The sequence below is a fragment of the Lepisosteus platostomus genome, chromosome 28 (genome assembly GCF_059453375.1).
Source record: "Lepisosteus platostomus isolate fLepPlt1 chromosome 28, fLepPlt1.hap1, whole genome shotgun sequence".
Classification (NCBI taxonomy): domain Eukaryota; kingdom Metazoa; phylum Chordata; class Actinopteri; order Semionotiformes; family Lepisosteidae; genus Lepisosteus; species Lepisosteus platostomus.
In genome coordinates, this window is record NC_142638.1 from 1,903,022 (window position 1) to 1,922,447 (window position 19,426).

At 41.8% G+C, this 19,426-nt stretch overlaps 1 protein-coding gene across 4 annotated transcripts; it reads right to left on the minus strand.

Moving 5' to 3' along the window:
- Positions 1-458: 458 nt before the first annotated feature.
- ddx42 (DEAD (Asp-Glu-Ala-Asp) box helicase 42) lies at positions 459-19,418 on the minus strand. 4 transcript variants are annotated; one of them, XM_088623031.1, is made up of 19 exons: positions 19,298-19,368; positions 18,668-18,719; positions 17,674-17,911; positions 16,548-16,698; positions 16,137-16,198; positions 13,387-13,423; positions 11,867-12,016; positions 11,306-11,410; positions 10,862-10,981; positions 9,972-10,148; positions 8,675-8,803; positions 8,212-8,311; positions 7,744-7,791; positions 7,242-7,339; positions 6,781-7,057; positions 5,741-5,967; positions 5,205-5,351; positions 3,363-3,461; positions 459-3,174 (listed from the first exon to the last, which is right to left on the minus strand). In XM_088623031.1, the coding sequence occupies exons 3-19, from the start codon at positions 17,886-17,888 to the stop codon at positions 2,197-2,199; spliced, it is 3,120 nt and encodes a 1,039-aa protein (XP_088479157.1). In that variant the 5' UTR covers positions 17,889-17,911; positions 18,668-18,719; positions 19,298-19,368; the 3' UTR covers positions 459-2,196. The 4 variants fall into 4 exon arrangements, with proteins under 4 accessions (XP_088479157.1, XP_088479160.1, XP_088479156.1 ...); XM_088623034.1 differs by lacking the exon at positions 18,668-18,719 and having other exon boundaries at positions 5,241-5,351; positions 19,298-19,418; XM_088623030.1 differs by lacking the exon at positions 18,668-18,719 and having other exon boundaries at positions 19,298-19,418.
- Between the last annotated feature and the right edge of the window lie 8 nt (positions 19,419-19,426).

A 19,426-nucleotide genomic window follows, 5' to 3' on the forward strand; every position in this document is an offset into this window, starting at 1 on the left:
CCCAGGGCACAGGCTTCCTGACCCAGGGTCTCCTGGTCAGCACTGCAGGACAGTGAGGAATCTGACACCCTCGAGAGAAGCTCCCTCTCTCTCAAGAGCAATTGGTCATGCACCCTGTGCCAGTGATTGGCAGACTATTTCAGTACTGCTCCGTCTCCTAGAGCTCCAATAGTAAAGGAGTCCATTTGTTTTATTGATTTTTTAAATATACAAGGGCACTCCTTGTTAGTATGACAAAAACGTATCTGTGAAACTACATCTTAAAAAGATGGCCAAAGCAATAGGATTAATTTTTATTTTGTTCGTCTATGTTACCAATTCACTACTACACAACATCAGAAGTAAGGTTAAAGCACAAGCCGATTACTCAAGGATGAAGCAGACGTATGCTTTTGACTATACCAGCTGCTTACACCTTTGTCAGGGTACAGCAAATGCTCAAATAAAAATAATGCACATCAAAACAAACATGACTTTATTGGAAAATAAAATCATCAGAACTTACAGTATGCAGGAGCAGTAAATTAATACTACTTTAAATATGTACATATTGAAAAGATACTTAATACAGGAAAAAAACACAGGAGTGCAGAAACCTCTGACTTCTATCCGGTTTAGTACATGATGTAACTTTCCATGAGATTCCAGGACAGATCAGAATTCATCACTGTAAAGAAGTTAAAAAAATAAACCTAAATGTATCATTATCCTTCCTCAAGGCTTGGATGTACACTTTACTTCTGTACTGCACCATTCATGTTTATTTAAACCTGCTAACCAATAACTATTCTTTACCAGAGTTCAAAGTGTATCCCTTTGCAGGTATCATACAGGGTTTTCTGTTTTATGATGTGATATGTTATTAATAGTTCATCTATATTAAAAACCTGCAGACACGTGGGGACTGAGAAATCCTGAACTGACTGACAGCCCCTGACAGTCCATTTGCACAGGGAGCAGATCCCGACAGCACAGCTATTTGATAATCACATTCCATACTGCACTGTGCATGATCCTGGTGACAGCCAATTCCCTAAGTCCCTGACCTCTGTAAAAAAACTATCATGTACTGGAGTACCTGCAAAAGGTTTGCTGTGCTAAAGGGTTTTCCCAAAAATCAAGGAGTTTCTTGTTCAAACCTGAAATTGTTCAATTGGAGCAGAATCGCTGTATTCCAAATCTATATCATTGTAGCCTCCAACCCAACTAATTTAGAAAAGGTCTATTTCTTTTACTTGTATATATAATATACAGGCATTAATGTCCAATGGCCTTGTCAGATTAGCCGTGGCTGCTACTCATACACCTAAGACAACTTGAGTTTTGCATCAAAGTGGTCACGGAAAGAAATTGTATTTCAGCGGCAAATTAAGAACCGAAATCTCAAAGGGGAAGTTAAAAACAAAAGTTGTCAAAACCCTCACAATTCTACTAGAACTCTTACAAACCTTCACTCCTTGCAAAGAAAAAAAACACTGAAGAAAGAAGTTTTCAGAAAAGACTAGGGATCCAATGTGCCAAAATAAGATGGCAGATTAACCCTAAAAAGTACCATCTGGCACTTGTTAAAATTTCAACAAAGCTTTTGTTAACATAGCACTTAGATGCGATTACTGAACTATTCACATTATAACAGATCCACACAAAATACTTTAAAAAAAAGAAAAAGCTTTTGATTTCACGCAGTGACACTCATTTTTGACGAACACACACACTGTCCGGCCTCTTCATTAGGGTCATGATGGTCTTGGAGACCCCACCCCACCTTCTTCCAAGGTTGGAAAATTGACCCTCAGCATTCATTCATAGTTTCCACCCTGGGATGGACAATCAGGAGGGTAGACTTGCATGGGTACAGTCCACTTTGCATCAGATCCACTGAACTGGAATTACATCAAGGCTCTGAGCAGATAGGCTTCAACCAACTCTTTCCTTCCTGCAGAATATCATTTGCAGAATGTAACAGCCATATTAACTATGATGCATATCCTTATAAGAGTCTTATGAGATTCTGTTCATTCCAAGGTACTCTTTCAGATGTAGCCTACATCTCATCTATGGAAAAAATAAGTCTCATATACCTTTCCTTCTATGTAAATGTGTTTATTAGGTTATTATCCCTAATGAATGGCCAGATTGGTCTGTTTCATCTATGAGTGCTGACCCCCACCCAACACCAGTGAGTCTGGAGCTAGTTTAATTGTCCCACCTGCTCTTCTTGCGCTTGGGAGGATCAGGCACAGCAAAGCTGTCCTCCACCCTCTCCCCCCTGCCTTCTCCTTCCCTCTCTCCTCTCCACTCTCCAGCCCTCTCCCCCCTGCCTTCTCCTTCCCTCTCTGCTCTCCACTCACTGGCCCTCTCAATCCTGCCTTCTCCTTCCCTCTCTGCTCTCCACTCACTGGCCCTCTCCATCCTGCCTTCTCCTTCCCTCTCTGCTCTCCACTCTCCAGCCCTCTCCATCCTGCCTTCTCCTTCCCTCTCTGCTCTCCACTCTCCAGCCCTCTCCATCCTGCCTTCACCTTCCCTCTCTCCTCTCCACTCTCCAGCCCTCTCCCCCCTGCCTTCACCTTCCCTCTCTCCTCTCCACTCACCTGCCCTCTCCCCACCCCTCTCCCCCCTATCCCCTCGACCCTCCCTGTCCCTCCTTCCGGCCTCTCCGTTCCGGCTGTCTGCGTGGCGCCCACTACCGGCATAGCGGTCCCGGTCTCCTCCATAACGGTCCCGGTCTCCCCCATAGCGGTCCCGGTCGGAGTGCCTTTCCCTGTCTGCATAGCGATCCCGGTCGGAGTGCCGTTCTCGATCAGAATGCCGGTAGTGGCTGTCCCCGTAGCGCCCCCTGCTGTCCCCATACCGGTCTTTGGATCCCTCTCGTGGTGAGGGAGGGGAGGGAGTTGGGTAGCCCTGCGGCACATTGGCATAGCTATCAGAGACGGAGCTGAGAGCCCCGGCACTGGAAAACCCTGGCATCTTGGTCCCCATACTCAGTGTTGGGGGTGACCCCATCCCTGAAGGAGGCACCATCTTCAGCTCCTCCTGACTGCTTGAGGCCTGGGCGTTGCCCGTGGGCACCGAGCTCAAGCTGCCAGCGCTGGTCCAACCCGAAGTGCTGCTTGTAGAGTTACTCAGCTTGGGAGGAAAGCCAGATGCCGCAACAAAATGGTTCTTGTACTGAGCCTATAAGAAAAGGACCTCAATAAGACAGGGCAACAGGTACAAAAACTCCTGGCATGCATATAAATGTCTTGGGTGTGAAATGCAGTGCACATGACAATGCATCTAAAAATGTATCATCTGCTGAAGCCCCCCTGTTCTGTATTTCTTTTAATTCTCTGATCATGATGGAATAGGGCTTCTGCTGTTACCTGGAAGGCTGCTTTCATTGCTGACATCCTGTCTCCCATGGCACCTGAGGAAGGTTTGTAGGCCTCATAATTACACATCACAGCACCGCCGCTGCGGTCCTGCAGAAGAATACAAAAAAAAAAGTATGTCCTCCACCTCTTTTAACAATATTCTATTCTCTCGACAGGTCTGGAGACCGACGTAAAAGTGCGCGTTTCATTAACACTATCACCAGTGAGATATTTGCTGAAGCCTCCTTCAGAATTTATTTTTGGTGCAGTACCTACAGAAAAACATTATGTACTGGTCTCCCCAGAGGATGCATGCCTAGTTTCCATGCTGAAAGTTTCATCCTGGAGGCAGGGAAGCTTGTTAGAAAACTCATTTGGCATTCATATCAGAATTAATAAATGTACATAAAATCGATAGAATAACACATAATTGCCTTATCTTGTTGTTATCTTGTCACAAATTCTACCTGAAGTATCTGGTGTCTAGTGTTATAATAAATATAAAGACCTTGAAAATTGCATGGAAATGATATACTGTAAGTGCCTGATGCAACGCATACTGTTAAGGCCTTAAATTGGACTAATAGTTTACATTTTGGATCATTTAACTATCACAACAAACCCCACAAATCTTTTTTAAAAGTTTACTGTTTGACAATGTCCTGCTCTATAAGCTTTCCCCTTTACAGATCTCTCAATCTTCTTTAATCCTTAATGTATTGTGCTCACTGTCAAAAAAGGAATTATACATCAGCTGTTCTGATGTAGATCTGACCACAGTGAAGGTTTGAGGAATACATACTGTACATAACACTACACAAATGATATTACCCCCATACAGAGAAACAAAATACAACCAGTACTTAAAGGTAAAGACAGATGACTAGTATATGTAGCACAGTATGTTAACAGATGTGTTTGATTGTCAAAACAGCCAAAGAAACTGTTGACACTGCACATTGAAAGAGGACTAAATAATCAAGGCAGAAAGGTTGACTTTTGACTGAGCCTCATTTTACAATTTTGGTATTTTATATATACGGATGTTACAAGATGGCAGCACCCAAGTTTCAAAGTTAGACTGCTATACGAGTAATTCTTTACATGTGCACAATGCTCTTCACCACAAAGATCTGAAAAATCTTTATATAGGGCACCCACTCCATCCACTACAGAAAAGTAGCAACCAGACACTCTTCTGTTTTTTAAGGTCTATTCAGTTAAAAAGCAATTTTACAATGTCAAACCAACACATTACATTCTAGGAGTGGCTTTATGCAACTCCAGTGGAGCTATTGTCCATAATTATTAAAACACTTGGCTGTCCCCTTACATTTAGTAAGGTATTTTATTTAAAAAACAAACTATTTCACTGGACAAATCTCTTTCTTTTCTAGTTGAAATGCGCCACCATGTGGTCCAACAGTAGAACTTTGGATGCACTTATTTTGGGATTTGCAAAACTGGACAACTCTAATTGTGTCAGCCCAGATAGTTTTACATAAACATACCTCAAGACCTAAATCACAAACTAGTCGTGTATATTTATAAAAAGCATAAAGCATTAAGGAACAATCAACAGTTAAAAAGCTACACTTCAGTATCCAATTGTATTGAGATCAGAATGTAGTGCCTTGAACCTCAGGCTGGACACTCATGAGACGCAGTCCAGCTCGCATTTTGTTGTGTGTTCACTTGCTTGTGATCATAAGAGTGCGATATGGAGTAGGTAAGTCTTTGATTATAAGAGTTCAACAAAGTCACACACTGGAAAGAGGATCAAGTTAATAGCCTTTAGACTAGCTGGACTACTACTCCCTGCAATATCGCAAGCCACTGGGCTCACTTCACCTGAACCTCCATGAGTGGCTGAGTGAAGGGACTCACTGATGTGTCTGCTCCGAGCCCAGGCCGCTCCCGGTATCCCAGCCCTCCACCGCCGATGTTCAGCTTCTTGCCTTTCCCTCCTTTAAACCGAGACTTCCTGAACCAGGGGTTCTGTAGGCAGACACATGCTCTTGTTAAAAGGCAAAAACACAGCAGATTCTGCTAAGCTAAGACGTTACTTAACTGTAGCTCAATGCTGCTCACCTAAACACGCATCAACTATTTTATTCTGAATATTTTCAAGTTTTATAATAATTATCTATTATTATAGTCTTAATATAGTGTCCCCGTCACCATACCGGGGCAGTTTTACATACATTTTCATCCATTACTTATTTGGCTGGTATTTCTATATACACATTTGTCAGGATTTTCTGAAATAGAAACTGAAAGAGACGTACTGATACAGGGACACGTCAGACTGGGATAGACAGACGTGATAAAACAGTTGGCAACAGATTACCTCCCGATAGATGAGGAGAGAAGCCAGGCCACGTTACCTGCATAGCCAAGTCCATGAGTTCCTTCGAGACGTGTTGGTTAGCTCCCTCCAGGTTGCGCACCAGATCCCCAGCGAAGTTCACGTCCTTGGTGGTGAGCAGGGTGTAGGCCACGCCCTTCTCCCCAGCTCGGCCCGTACGGCCGATGCGGTGAGTGTGCGTGTCGATGTCCCGAGCCACGTCGTAATTCACCACGGTCTTTATAGATGGGATGTCCAGACCACGAGCTGGGAAAGCACAGTGAGATGGGTTCATTTTAAACAACCATCCTCTCGCCGTCTTGGGAAGCTATGCCGTAACTCCCCTCTTTGGAAACAGACAATTTCGGTGGTTCTTCTCACATCCTGACCTGCAGTTATGAGATGGCACTGGGGAAAATCAGGAAGAGTTCACCGACTTCTCTGACTCCCCAACTTAACAGTCACACGTTCTTTAACAGGTCACAGGCTGCACAGTCTCGTACCAGTGTTTCGGCAGTGCCTGGATGAGGGGTCTGTCCTCTGTATGCCTGAAAAGCTGCAGGGAACGCTGAGGACCAGGAGAGCTCTGCCTGAATCACCCCACTAGACCTTTGATGGCCCTCTGCCATTTGGGGAAAACTGCCTTTTAATTAATCATTAACTCCCCCATGTCTTTTGAATTTGAGATGAATAATTATATTTTATTATGACCCTCTAATTTTAGATTCTCATTCAAGGATAAACGAGACACTACCACTCCAACTATTATCCATGCATGGGAGAAACATCAGCTTAATGTACGAGGATTGATATAGCTCACGCTTGCAACAGTTAAATGGCTCACGGGTGCCCTGATGGGTACAGGGATTACAGCTGTGATGGACCTACCTTCACTTTGAGTCTGCTCAAACAGCAGCAGCGTTAAACAAATTAACTGCTGCGGAATGCACACTGCATGGTGCTAATTACATACCCATTGTCTACAGCAGGGAACACTGGGGCACAAGCCCATCCACATGGAAACCTTTACCAGTCACGCCCCTTGGGAATCCACCCTCAAAGGAATAAATGAGCCCTTACCAGCCACATCAGTGGCCACCAGAACTGGCAAACTCTTCTTCTTGAAGTCCGCGATGACCTTGTTCCTCTCGCTCTGGTCCATATCTCCGTGCAGCAGGCCGATCTTGTAGCCCTCTTGGTCGAGGTTGGTGGCCAGCTCATCAGAATTGGCTTTCTTGGTGACAAAGATAAGTACGGAGCCGGAAGAGGTGAACTCCACCAACCGGCGGGTCAGCCACCCCCACTTCTCCAGACCGCTGGGCAGCACCTCCACCAGCTGGGTAATGTCCTCATTGGCCTGCACAACAATACAACTTGGTCAGGAAGGCAGGAGAAAAAGGGCACTGAGATGAGACTTTCTAAAACCCATAAAACCTACCGGACTTTGTCCAGAACCAGGAGTTCTGGCCTACCGCCCTAGGTTAACCGAAAATTTCCTGATTAAAAACAAGTCCATAGTAAACAGTTGACAAATTCTTTACCTCTCCGATGTCGCCTTGCACAACACGGATGGGGTCAACCAGGATATCTCGAGCAAGTTTCTCGATCTTCTTCCGGAATGTTGCACTGAACAAAAGAGCTGGGAAAGAGATCTCCCGGTATTAGGAAAAAGAAAACCATTTGCTTTTCCACCTGTGTAACTAATAGCCTTCTCATACAGTGATCAAGATTCTGGAGGTGACCGACCTACATGGATGTTTAAAAAAGCAGAACCACTTTTGGGGAAAAAAACACCGGTATGCTTAAAGCTTTACATTTTTTGGAAAGCAAAACATTTTTGGTACTCTGATGATAATTAATATTTCAGAAGAAAATGAAAGATTTATCACCATAGACGTTTTGTGCTCAAATGTAATCACCAAGCATGTATTACAGATGTAATCTCAAAACCACATCCCATCAAGTCTTGTGGTGAATGGCAAGGGTGAGACTGAATGACATCAAATTTTCTCCTCTGAAATCAAAATGACTTTCAAGACTTACTCTGCCTGTCTGGACGGACGTGACCAGCAACAGATCTGACTTGGTATTCTGCCAAACACAATACAAATTGTTAGAAATGTCCATAGTCATTAGTGCTTTATATCTGGTTTACATGAGAAGACCATATTCCGAAGAACTGCAGAATGTTTTGTTATTACAATACTTCATTTGAAGCAATGAACCTCAGCTTTCAGTATTCTATGTATATTTCACATGTTTCAAAATCTGTACATCAAGATCAAACCTTTCAACACACTTAGACTAACAAGGTCTTTGAGAGTGAGCAGTAAATTTGGTGTTTAATTTTCAAATCTTCTGTTAAACATCTGACCTAAAGCGACAGACAAAGTGGCACGTACACCATAATAAAATTACTAAATTACTAAAGCTACACAGGAAGAAAATAAAATTGCTATACTCAACAAATGCTACTAATTACTATGACAAATTTCTGTGTTATTTACTTACCAAATCCCATATCAAACATACGATCTGCCTCATCAAAGACCAGATATGTGACTCTCTGCAGTGATGTGGCTTTCTTTTTCACATGGTCAATTAGACGACCCTTTAAAAGACGCAAACATTAAAAACAGTTAGGCAAAAGGTTTGTCAATAAACTCTGCTGCACGCAAAAACTATTTAAGTCCTTTCCAATGCAATCAATGTTGTCTCTGAAGTATGATGATCAATAGTAAATGAAGGACAGTCACTGTGGTCATTCATTCATGTATGATCAAAATATTCAAGCATTCGTGTTCATCAAGTGACGAACTCCCACCAACATGAAACTCATCCTGAAGTTTTTAGTGTACAATTACCTTTATAATTAACCAATTTAGACAAGACAGTTCTGGGGAAAAAATGACTAGTACTGGCAAATTAGTAAGCACTGTAATTTGTCCTCAGGTTGTGGAGTCTAGTCTCTTACCGGAGTGCACACCACAATCTCAGCCCCCTCTTGCAGAGCCTTGGCTTGCTCCCACATGCTGCCTCCACCATACACTGCCACTGAGCGCAGGTTGTAGGCCTTTCCAAAGCGCTTACACTCGGCATGGATCTGGAAGATACGGATGGTTTTACAAAGGTTGAGAAACCTCAAATTGCTCCAAAATGCACTGTTCCTGAACATAATACATATGACCTTCCAATACCCCTTTTGAATTAGTTTCTTAAGTCTAAACTAAAACTAGTTAAATGTCAAATAGGAAGGCCACCAGCTAGAACTTTTTATTTACAAAGTACTCCATGTCGTAGTTGATGCTGGCTTGCTGCACATCCTTCTCAATAAACCTCAAATTACAGGTGACACAGTATTTACTTTGTATCACGGATAAAAAATGTGTGAGAGCAAACATTTCTATAAAAGTGAGATGTTTTCAAAATTCCACTTAACTGGTTATTTTGTGCTGAAAAACAAATGACATCAGAATCACAAAGCTCAACTTTGTACTGGAGGGGACCACCATAAAAATGTTTTTTTAATCGACAAATTTAATGACAAGAAACTTATACTTTCCAGCTAAACCTTATAACAAATTACACTTTTAGCTTTTAGTCTTGTAATTCTGGGATTTTGTTTGACAATGAAAATGTAGCAGAGATGCAAGAATGTTAATATAAAATCACAGAAATCACTACATATTAAATAACTCCAGTAATATGAGGCTCATAAGGTTTCTGATAAGAAAATAATTTCGATTGGTCAGTAAACAGTGTTGAGACAATAAGTGAAGAGGGGTAGAAAAACTGTTTCAATATTACTTCAATGAAGTGCTCCAGCTCTAAAACATGGTTTTGACAAATCAATGCCTGCATTTGATTTAAGTACTTAAGTTCCAGTACTGTTGCAGACATAATTTCGAACAATTGTAACAACGGAACAATCAACTTCAGCTTTAGACATTATGAAACAACCATGACTGCAGCTGACCAAGAGTTCATGTTGGAGCAAAAGCCATAAAGTAACTTCTAAAAGAAAGTTAAACGGCGTTTAAGTTAAATGGCACAACATTAAGGTTACGAATGACAGCAGGCCGGCCTGCCCTGGCCGATTCAGAAGGGAATTGATCTGAGGATCTCCCTCAGCCGTTGCTTGAAGGAGCCAAGGTATCGGCTTCAGGCGCGTGGCCGGGCAGCATGAACCACACTCTCAAGGAAAACGCCAACCTTCACTTTTCATGCGTTCAGAAGCCACTGGTCCCCTTCCCTCTCTCCCTCTCTCTCACCTGCTGGCACAGCTCCCTGGTGGGACACACGATGATGGCGATGGGCCCGTCCCCAGGCTCCAGCTCCTTCTGGTCCATAATGTGAACCAGCATCGGCCAGATGAAGGCGGCCGTCTTCCCACTGCCGGTCTTGGCGATGCCAATCATATCTCTGCCACTCAGTGCTATAGGAACCCCCTGCGCATCAAACACCAGCATCAGCACCTGTCTGTTGTTTTAATGCCTTCCTATTTTACCATTTTTCAACAACAAAAAAATAATTCCTAGAAACTCTCACATTAGCATGTGAAAAAAACACCACATGTAAAACACTCTGACCCTTTTTACTTACAAGACAATGACAGAACTATATCAGTTGAACTAAAGCAGACGAGGATAGCGCAGAACTCGATCTTGAAAAAACAGACAAACTGGATGAATTTATCACATAATAAATGCGATATGCCTCCAGTGACCAGGGTTACACATTGGGGAACATTTGCTCATTTTTCTATTTCCTGTAAAAACATTGCCAATGCAAGTCAGAAAACAAAAGCAATCTTGTCAAGGTTAACGGAATCGTTCTAAAACTGCCTATAACATACTTTTCTAGCCAACATTTTCCACATGTGGAAAGAACACCTGTTGAACTGCCTGGTCTGAAAACACTGCTGGCGTGAATAAACTGATTCTGCACTTCCACATTAATTTGACACCCCCCCCCCCATTACCTGTGCTTAGACTATTTCAGGAACATGCAGAATAAGATTTTTTTAATGAAATGATGCTAAAATGTGTTTATGATTCACTTGTTCCTCAAAACACCAAACTGCTCTGAGGCCACAGGCCAAGCTGACACAATAACGGGTCTGCTGGTTCACATGCTGCTGTTCACCCACACAGCCAGTTACCTGACACTGGATGGGCGTGGGCTGGGTGTACTCGGACTTGCGGATCTGGTGCATCAGCTGCTCATCAAACACAAAATGGGCAAAGCTGGTACAGGGCTTGGGAGGGGCTGCGCCAGACACCTGTCAAAGCACACACATCGTTACAGTCTCCATACTCCAAATACCAGGTCTGGCAATTACTAAAAAGTCTCTTTTTACTCTCATTAAATATTTTCACTAGGGAAGATTGTAAGCCCATGCCAGAGTATCTTTTTTACAAACCTGCATAGCTGCATTAAAAAGGCTAAGCATGCAATTACAAATGTATTAAAGACAGTCCCTCATACTAGAAGAAATGAGGAGGTGACTGAACAGATTTCCACAACAGAAAAAAGCCACATGAAAGCAGAATACTTCTGTTAAGTGGTCCGTCACAAATAATAGGCTAGTATAAAAGTTTCTTACTCGCAGGTTGAGCTTCTGACGCAGTTCCACCACCTGGGTGGGAGTCAGGCTGCTTAGCTCCTCGTGCTCATTGTAGAAGTTCTTCTCAAAGGGTAGATAATCAATCTGAAGCAGAAAGGACCAGGAACTAAAAAACTTTGGAAAATCTAGGCGTACATTTATTTCTTAATGTCTATAATGAACATCTGTCAATACTTACTAAACTAATATGACTGCATGAAAATCAGTTTCAGAGGATAGGGTAGGTAATTCATTTTTAACAACCTTTATCGGAAGCCAGGGTATGGCTCGCTTATGGAAAACAGAAGCAAAAGTCTTCAGATGCTGACAAGAGGAGACTGAACAGCAAAGAAACATTTTGTAATAATTACCATAACACAAGGGTCAAAATTATTTATTAGATTATGATAAAACTAACCAGATGAATGTAAGTTTTGGAAGGTTTGATTTTTTGCAGCGTTAGCCAGGAAGAAGTTAAAACAGTGGGACTCTACGTCAACCGTTCCTTTTATGGTCTTTATGGCTCTAGTCCACCACAGACGGCAATTTTGCCACAGGTACCTCCGAGTGGTCAATGGGGGCGAGGGGCAAGATGATCTTCTTGGTGGGCGCGATGGGGTTTCCGTCACTGTCATATTCAACGTTGTCCTCTTCATCCTCCTGGGTCACCCCCGCAGTAGGGTTCTCCGCCATGTACCGAAAGTACGCCTCCTGTGAAGAGCACAGCACAGTCACAGCACAGGAAGCTACTACAGGTAGCCTCAGAGCTACTGCCAGAGCACCTACCAGCGCACAGTGGCTTCTAAAGATGAAGTTCACTGTATGCGCTACAGTATTGCAATGCATTTTCTCCTCCTCAGAACACAGTGGTGCTTATTCAATTTAACACAAAGAAATGTGCAGTTTGCCCTTAGGACATATAAGGAACACACTAATGTTTTTTTGTTGCAGCTGGAGAAAAAAAATAATTATGTTTTTAGATCATAATTAAAAAACTATTCTGCTTTGTAACTGACAATCTCAAGGCAAGAGGCTGAGCAGTGAGTCAAATCACCCATTGTTAGAAGAACACCATAATAAGGGCAATTGCATCCAACTTAAACCCACACATTGCATAAACTAGCAGTGTTTATATAGTGTTCCATTTTTAATAAAATACAATTCAAAAGCTGTAAAACGCTATAGCACATAAAGTACGAAACAGTGCGTTTCCTGACTTCTGGAAACATTTGCTGCTGAGGAGATATACAGTCGGAATTACTTTAACATGGCTGAGCCATCTGAGCTGTCCCAAAAGACCTGAATTGGAATGATTTTTAAAAAATCTAAAATATTGTGTCTTGAAATTAAGCATCTGCTCACCAGGAGCAAAGTTTACTATACCACCTACCTAGTTTTCCACTGAGGAGAAATTAACCCTGGTGGTGTCATACAAGTCTTAACACCATGTGCATCAAAACCTTCCAAGTGACACATTAACAAGTCTGAGCAGGGTGTAAAGAAAACATACTTAAATCCTTCTTTAAGAAAAAGGCGTTAAGCCTTTTCCTTTTTGCAAAAGGCTACAAAACCTTGACTTCCATTTTAAATAGAGCTAGTAAACAACATGCTATAATAACACCTTGGTCACTAGAAAGTAAGTCTTCTGAGGTAATGGACAGAGGGTGGGCTCAGTGTACATATCAGAGATTTGATAATGGGTCTGTAACACACTGCCAGTCACGTTTGCTTTCCAAGGAAATAATCAACGAGCTACCAGCAACTAAACGAGCTAAATGAGCCAATGGACCCTTTCTGATGTTCATACTTATACATGCAAAGTAAAGTTTTCAAAAGAAAAGTGCACTGAGCTCTTTTGACTTCGACGAGTTTTGTCCTTTTTTTAGCTGAATACGAAAAACCTGGGAGCCTGAAAGTAACACTAGATCAAAAATGAAAAAACAAACAAACAGGAGAGGTCCTTAAAGAAACCTGTCAAAGAAGGGTTCTTCTGTAGCTGATGGAAGAGGAGATGATATTGAATAGAGATGGGAGAATCAGGAGCTTTAAAACAGATATGAAACACTTGGAGTCACACTCACTTGATCATCTTCCTCTTCAATGTCATCTCGTATACCCCTGGAAAAACAAGCGGAGAAACAAACTTCCCTGCAAACTCATCCGTCCACTCATTCCCTCCCACGAGCTCCCACCCTCTCGCTCCGCCCCCAGTCCCTGATCCCAGTGGCCATGACGGAGCCCGAGACACCGAACAGCCCGCCATCCACCTCCATCCCACGTCCCTCTGCTAGGCCACACGACTGAGCAAGCACACCCATTGCTGTGGCACCAGGAAGTCTCACTGCTTTTAAACAATGCATTTCATTTTCCAGGGCTATTGCCCTGTTATCATTCTCATTTCACATGACACTGGTGATTTCCTGTTCATGAACGTCTGTCATGAACATGAACTAAACAGTAGCCACCACTGAGCCCCTTAGACAAGGGAAGAGGAACATGCACCATCCTATACCACATCACTGCAAAACGCAAAGACTTCAAACTTGGGCTCATGAGATACCTTTTGCTTATGTTTGCATAATGTATTTGACATTATTCTCAAATTCAATTTAGGGTAGTATTCAGATATGCATCAGGGGTTCTTAATCCCAGACATTGTTCATTCATGTCCTCTGTTTTTTTTCTTTTGGACAGGTTCTTAATTGATTTCAGCTTTTAATATGAAGCATTATGTTTAAACATCTGACATCTGCTTTCAGCTCTTAAATCATGAATGCTATTTGTAAGTAGTGTCAACCCTGTACCAATTGCAGAGGTTCAGAGTGCCCCCATTCGGGTTTGTAATCTCTAATGTAAACAACTGAACCTGGTGTTAAAGATGTTCAGAGTCTGCAGCCTTTTCACTGTTGTAAGAGTTATGTTCTAATCACAAGAACAACCTATAGAAAATAAAATGTTTGACTGAATCTTTGAATGTTAAAACGGATAATAACAAATCCCACGCTTTATAATGCTGTTCTTACATAATGTCAGTCTTTCCTTTGAAATTGTTTTTCTCTGTATAATGCCCCGTTAACTGCTAATGATAATGCCCATCTCAGATTCAGCTGAATACTGGAAGAGACCTTGTGTAATGTTAAAACATATTTCCTTATAAATATTAGATCTATTGCTCCTGAGAAATAAGTATCATGGGTTTTAGCTATCCTTTAGCACAGTTACAATAATGTTACAATTAAAAACAAATTAATAATATTTACATTCTGTTTATCTCTATAATTAGCAAGATGTATTAACTACCTCTAGCTTAGGGATTGTACTACAGAATGTGTATAAAGTAACAAGGAACAAAGACACAGGAAATAATTCACATTCTGCCAACAAAAGCACTATGTTTCTTAAAAAAGTGAAAATTGTGATCTTGTAATTTATGCAGCACATGTAGTTATATGGTTTCTAAAGCTTTAACTTTTTTATTATACTTGGTATGTATAATAAATCAAGGCACACAAATAAGAAATCCACTGCACAACAGTTTGATACATTCCGGATATACCAGCTGCAGGCACTTAAATGCAGAAATAAATGTGTCAAGATAAAATAAATGTACATTTTTTCTTTAGTGATATATGTTTGGAAAGGTGTTTTATAAATACAAATCATTATAATTGCTAATAATAATAATAATAATGAATACAAGAATCAGCAGCTCCTATGTTTTAAAATCAAGCCCCTTAATGTTAGTGACAATGGAAGGATGTCACTGTTCAGGTTTCAGTGCAATTTTAGCAAAATGTTCCATACAGTAACAGCTCTCTCAGCTACGTAGAGGTAATTCCAGTTCTAAGAAAGCTAAAGAGCAAGTGGCAGAGATATAAAACTTACAGCTGTATACTTCTCCAGGTATTTGTTATTTTAGAAGTACCTTTCACAGCATCATTCACATCCTGACATGTTTTTAAACTTATGCTGCACATAACATCTGTTTGCTTCTCTGCAGTAGGGATGCTGTCTGTAATTCACAATTGCTAGAGAAACGCTATTGTCTTAACTGTGATTCAATGGAAATTCCTGTTGTTGCAACTGTGATTATTCTCAGACTATCAGCATCATAAAGGGCACATGCCTTCTGCAGAAATGTAAACTGGTAGCCCGAAAAAGACTGTAGTGAACATGATGGATTAATAAAATTCTATCAGGTATCAAAAACTGATACCTCCATGCATACAGTATGGCTGGCGGAAATAAACCTTTTTATGAACACATCTACTACATATACACCATTAAAATCACAGTAGAACAATAAAAAAACTCTGTGGGAAATAACCAAGCAACTAACCCGAGAAACTGTCAAGATGGAGGCAGTCTCTTCAGAGTGAAGACCAAAAACTGTCCATTCACATAGTACTTAAAAAGCCGTTATACGTGAACTGCATTCCACTAATTATCTATAAGATTGCAAATATGCATATACGCAAATCTTAAATTGTCCCGTAAGGCTTTTATGTCCCCTAAAATGGAGTAAGACCACCCTTTGCGGCTCATCCTACTATCGGCAGCCTGAGCGTGCTGCAGTTCTGTAACTAATGAACGACAAAAAGAAAACTTCCAGACAAGAAGTTTAAGTGAAATTATAGTACAAGAACAAATTGACCTTAAAAACAAGATTAACAGACCTCTCTCAAAAGCAGCACTGCTACTGCAGGTGTTAATCTAATCCATGCCCTTAAATATTAAAAACAAACTCAAGACCACCATCTTTTTAAAGAAACTGTATTAAATGGCCCTGTACTTTGTCTAGCTGAATATCAATATGTTTCCAAAAACTTACTTTACACTTTTCTTTTCTTTGTCTTTCTCTTCGAGTTTCCTCATGTCTTTGGCTGCCTGGTCCTGAGAAAATAAAGATGATGACATTTAAATACCACACAGCACCAGGTCAAACTCATTGCTGCACAAGGACTACACAAAACAGAAAGAGGATTTGACTTCAAAATCCAACATTAAAAATAATCACTATTCAATTATCCTAATAACATTTAATTACCAAGGACAAGAAACCTTGTGCAGAAACTACATCATAACAAAGCAACACTGCACAGAAGATTATCTAATGCAAATCACAAAATCATCTAATATGAATGGAAAATAAGCAAAAAAAAACTGCACCAAGTGATATGCTACATAGCCTGTTAAACAACCTCCCCCTGTAGACTGGTGAGGTCTGTGTTTGAGTGCTCACCTCGACCTCGGCCATAAAGGCGTCCAAAGGGTCCTCCTCGCTGTCCGAGCCCCCTTCTCTGGACTGGAACTGCTGCCTTGTGGGGGAATTCTCGGCTGGGATGTAGGGCAGGTCCATGTTGCTGGATTCCTCTTCATCATCCTCAAAGTAGCTGGAATGCAATGATACGGGTTAGGCCAAGTCAGTCTACAACAGACCACATGTTTGGGTTTGGTGGGAGCAACAGATACTGTCCATGCAAATCAGGGATTACTGAGCAATAATGCACAAAAGAAAAGCGACGATATTTTTTGGCTCCCCCCAATATGTGATGACATTCCATTACAATCACATAAAACATAGAAATCCAACCCTCATCTGTAAAAAAAAGGACCAGAATCATTGCTGAAGATTACATGTTTCTTACATGATTATGTATGAATTACAAAAATAAAAATCACATTTTTATTATATGTTTTCAGGCTCTTGATTTCTCAAGACACATTTCCTTTTCTAAATGAATGCATTAATGCTTTGACCAAGCTGAGCATTTCAGCTTTGATTTGGTGCACAGGTGTGCCCTCGTTGCTGCTGTTTGACAACAGTTCTAGACCCTAGGGAAATGGCAAACTGAATGGGCTTTCACTGCATCGACTTTGCTAAATGCTAAATTAATGCATTTAGGGAATATCATTACAAAGCAAATACGATCACAAACATGCACACACATGCATGGATTAAAAAATGCTGTTGTGGGTTTTCTAATTGGACTTGGAGGCTTCATAGCTGGTTAAATGCTATCAAAAGCAGAAATGACGAGAGCTCACAACCAAGGGAATGCAAGCATTCGTCATATCCCGAACATTCAGCCGTTCAAGTCCGTGTCATTTTAAACCAAGTTCTGCACCCCGGAGAGTCACAGAGGCTTCCAATCTCCATTCCAGTTCAGTCTCTAACGACTTAATTGGACTGACTGTTCTGCAATCTGCAGAGTTTGTCTTCCAGATGCACGCTTTCACAACCATCACATTTACATAGCCCCTAGAACCTCTTCCCCCGGAAAATGCAAATGTGGTTTTAAAACCACTTGGAGCAGCTTCAGTCACTACGCTGGGCCCCAGGGCCAATGACGCAAAGTGGCACTTACGCATTCTCCTCGTCAAAGTTGGCCCTCTTGGATCCGATCTTGTAGAAGGCGGGCAGCTGCTGGCCTTTGCCAAACCCCGCCGCGGAGCTACCCCCACCAAACGCCGAATGGGACTGCTGCGGCAGCTTGGGCTCCTCTTTCTTGCCCGTGGCCAGGGTGAACCCCCCAAAGCCAAAGCCCCTCTTGCCCCCTGGCCCGCCCTTACTCCAGTTCATGGCTGCTGTCGTGTGCTGGGACACTGGAACACAAAAACACGAGATGCGAAATACACTTTGAGAGACGGGGGCGGGGAGCAGCATTTACAGCCGTCTGTCATGTGGTGTTATTTGGATGGTCTGTTTATTCTAGGTGTCTCTCATTTAATGACCTGCATTACAAGTTTACATACATATACAAAACATCTACTGAACCGGCACAGTAGCAGAAGCAGCTACAGCAAACAACTCAGGAAAATAAAAGGCCCATTATGTCCACAAGCCCTGCTACCCTGTACACTGCTGCGAACCCATCATCTTCCCCCAATGAAATACAAAGCTAAACCAGTTACAGGGTTTCGTTTGTATTTGCAAGATCGCAGTACAGAGGAGGAAATCTTTTCTAAGCCTGGATCTATAAGTGATTTTTTTTTTTGCAGTTCGTTACGGGATATTTATGCAAGCATGGAAAAGTGTTACTAGTAGATAAATACAGAAAACATTCCTCGACAGATAATTTAATTCGATTCTTGTTCAAAACGTTATTAAAGCAAGGCTACAGACCCCCGGGACCGGGAACAGCACTAACAAGACAACACGATGCTTCAAGTGCGGAACGACGTCATCTAATTCTAGTAAAAACAGGGTCACAAAGTTCAATCGACAACTTTCTCTATTTCTGCAACATGCCGACTTCTCTAGCGTAGTATGCCAACTGCCATTTTTTACATCGTCGCAAGCGACACTTAAAAACACAACATCGTATTTTCTCATCATCCAACCCTCGCACGTCGAATCACCTTGGAGTCACGTCTTCACTCAAATGATCCTAGCAGTGTGGAGATCCGATTACTAAAATAAATGCGTGGCGATGAGGTTAACGTTTAGGGAAGAAACAAAGAAAATGCTCTTTAAAAACCTGAAATTCAAAACCAATTTAAAATATCGACACATGACTTTAGATACACGGTGAATCGACACACAGGCAATTTTAGATTTAAGATTTAAATGTGTCTTATACTTTGCAACCAGTATCTATCAAGTTTAAAACTGGTTATTTCCCCCGGGCTCCTCTATATATGCGCAGTGGGTACCCGCCTCCCATTCAACGACGATCGAAAACTGAACAGATTTTGCACACGTACAGAACAAGACTACGGAAGTAACGCTCTATTAAAGGAATAAAAACTATGCAAATGCGTTTCCGTTTCGCATCGGTCATATACAACGCATTTGCTTAACCTGAATTCGCTGAACGCATTGTTGCATTTTACTCTACGCAGGGAGCCATACCACGGCCGCTGTCCTGATTGGTAGCAACATCTAGATGTGTTTCGCCAACAACTCAGAGTATTCTGCATCGTAAACCTTTTCTCAACGATACTGTAAAGATCCCAACGTACTTTCCTTTAAAATCTGTCGAAATTTACCTGTTTGCGACTGAGCAAATCTTGTTTACCCCCAAAGCCCGCAATCCTTCTACACGACTGTGTCCTACGTCACGTATGCCTCAAGTACCCAGTGAAGTGTGTGCCACGTCATAACTAAGCGACGCTAGG

What these genes read in the sequence shown, in the direction of transcription:
- ddx42 (XM_088623030.1), bottom strand. Translation starts at nt 17,888, where the DNA reads ATGAACTGGAGTAAGGGCGGGCCAGGGGGCAAGAGGGGCTTTGGCTTT. An exon ending in CCCCCATTGACCACTCGGAG is followed by an intron (nt 11,411 to 11,866) that starts GTACCTGTGGCA and finishes TTTCTGCTTCAG; the next exon opens with ATTGATTATCTACCCTTTGA. An exon ending in CGTCCGTCCAGACAGGCAGA is followed by an intron (nt 7,340 to 7,743) that starts GTAAGTCTTGAA and finishes TCTCTTTCCCAG; the next exon opens with CTCTTTTGTTCAGTGCAACA.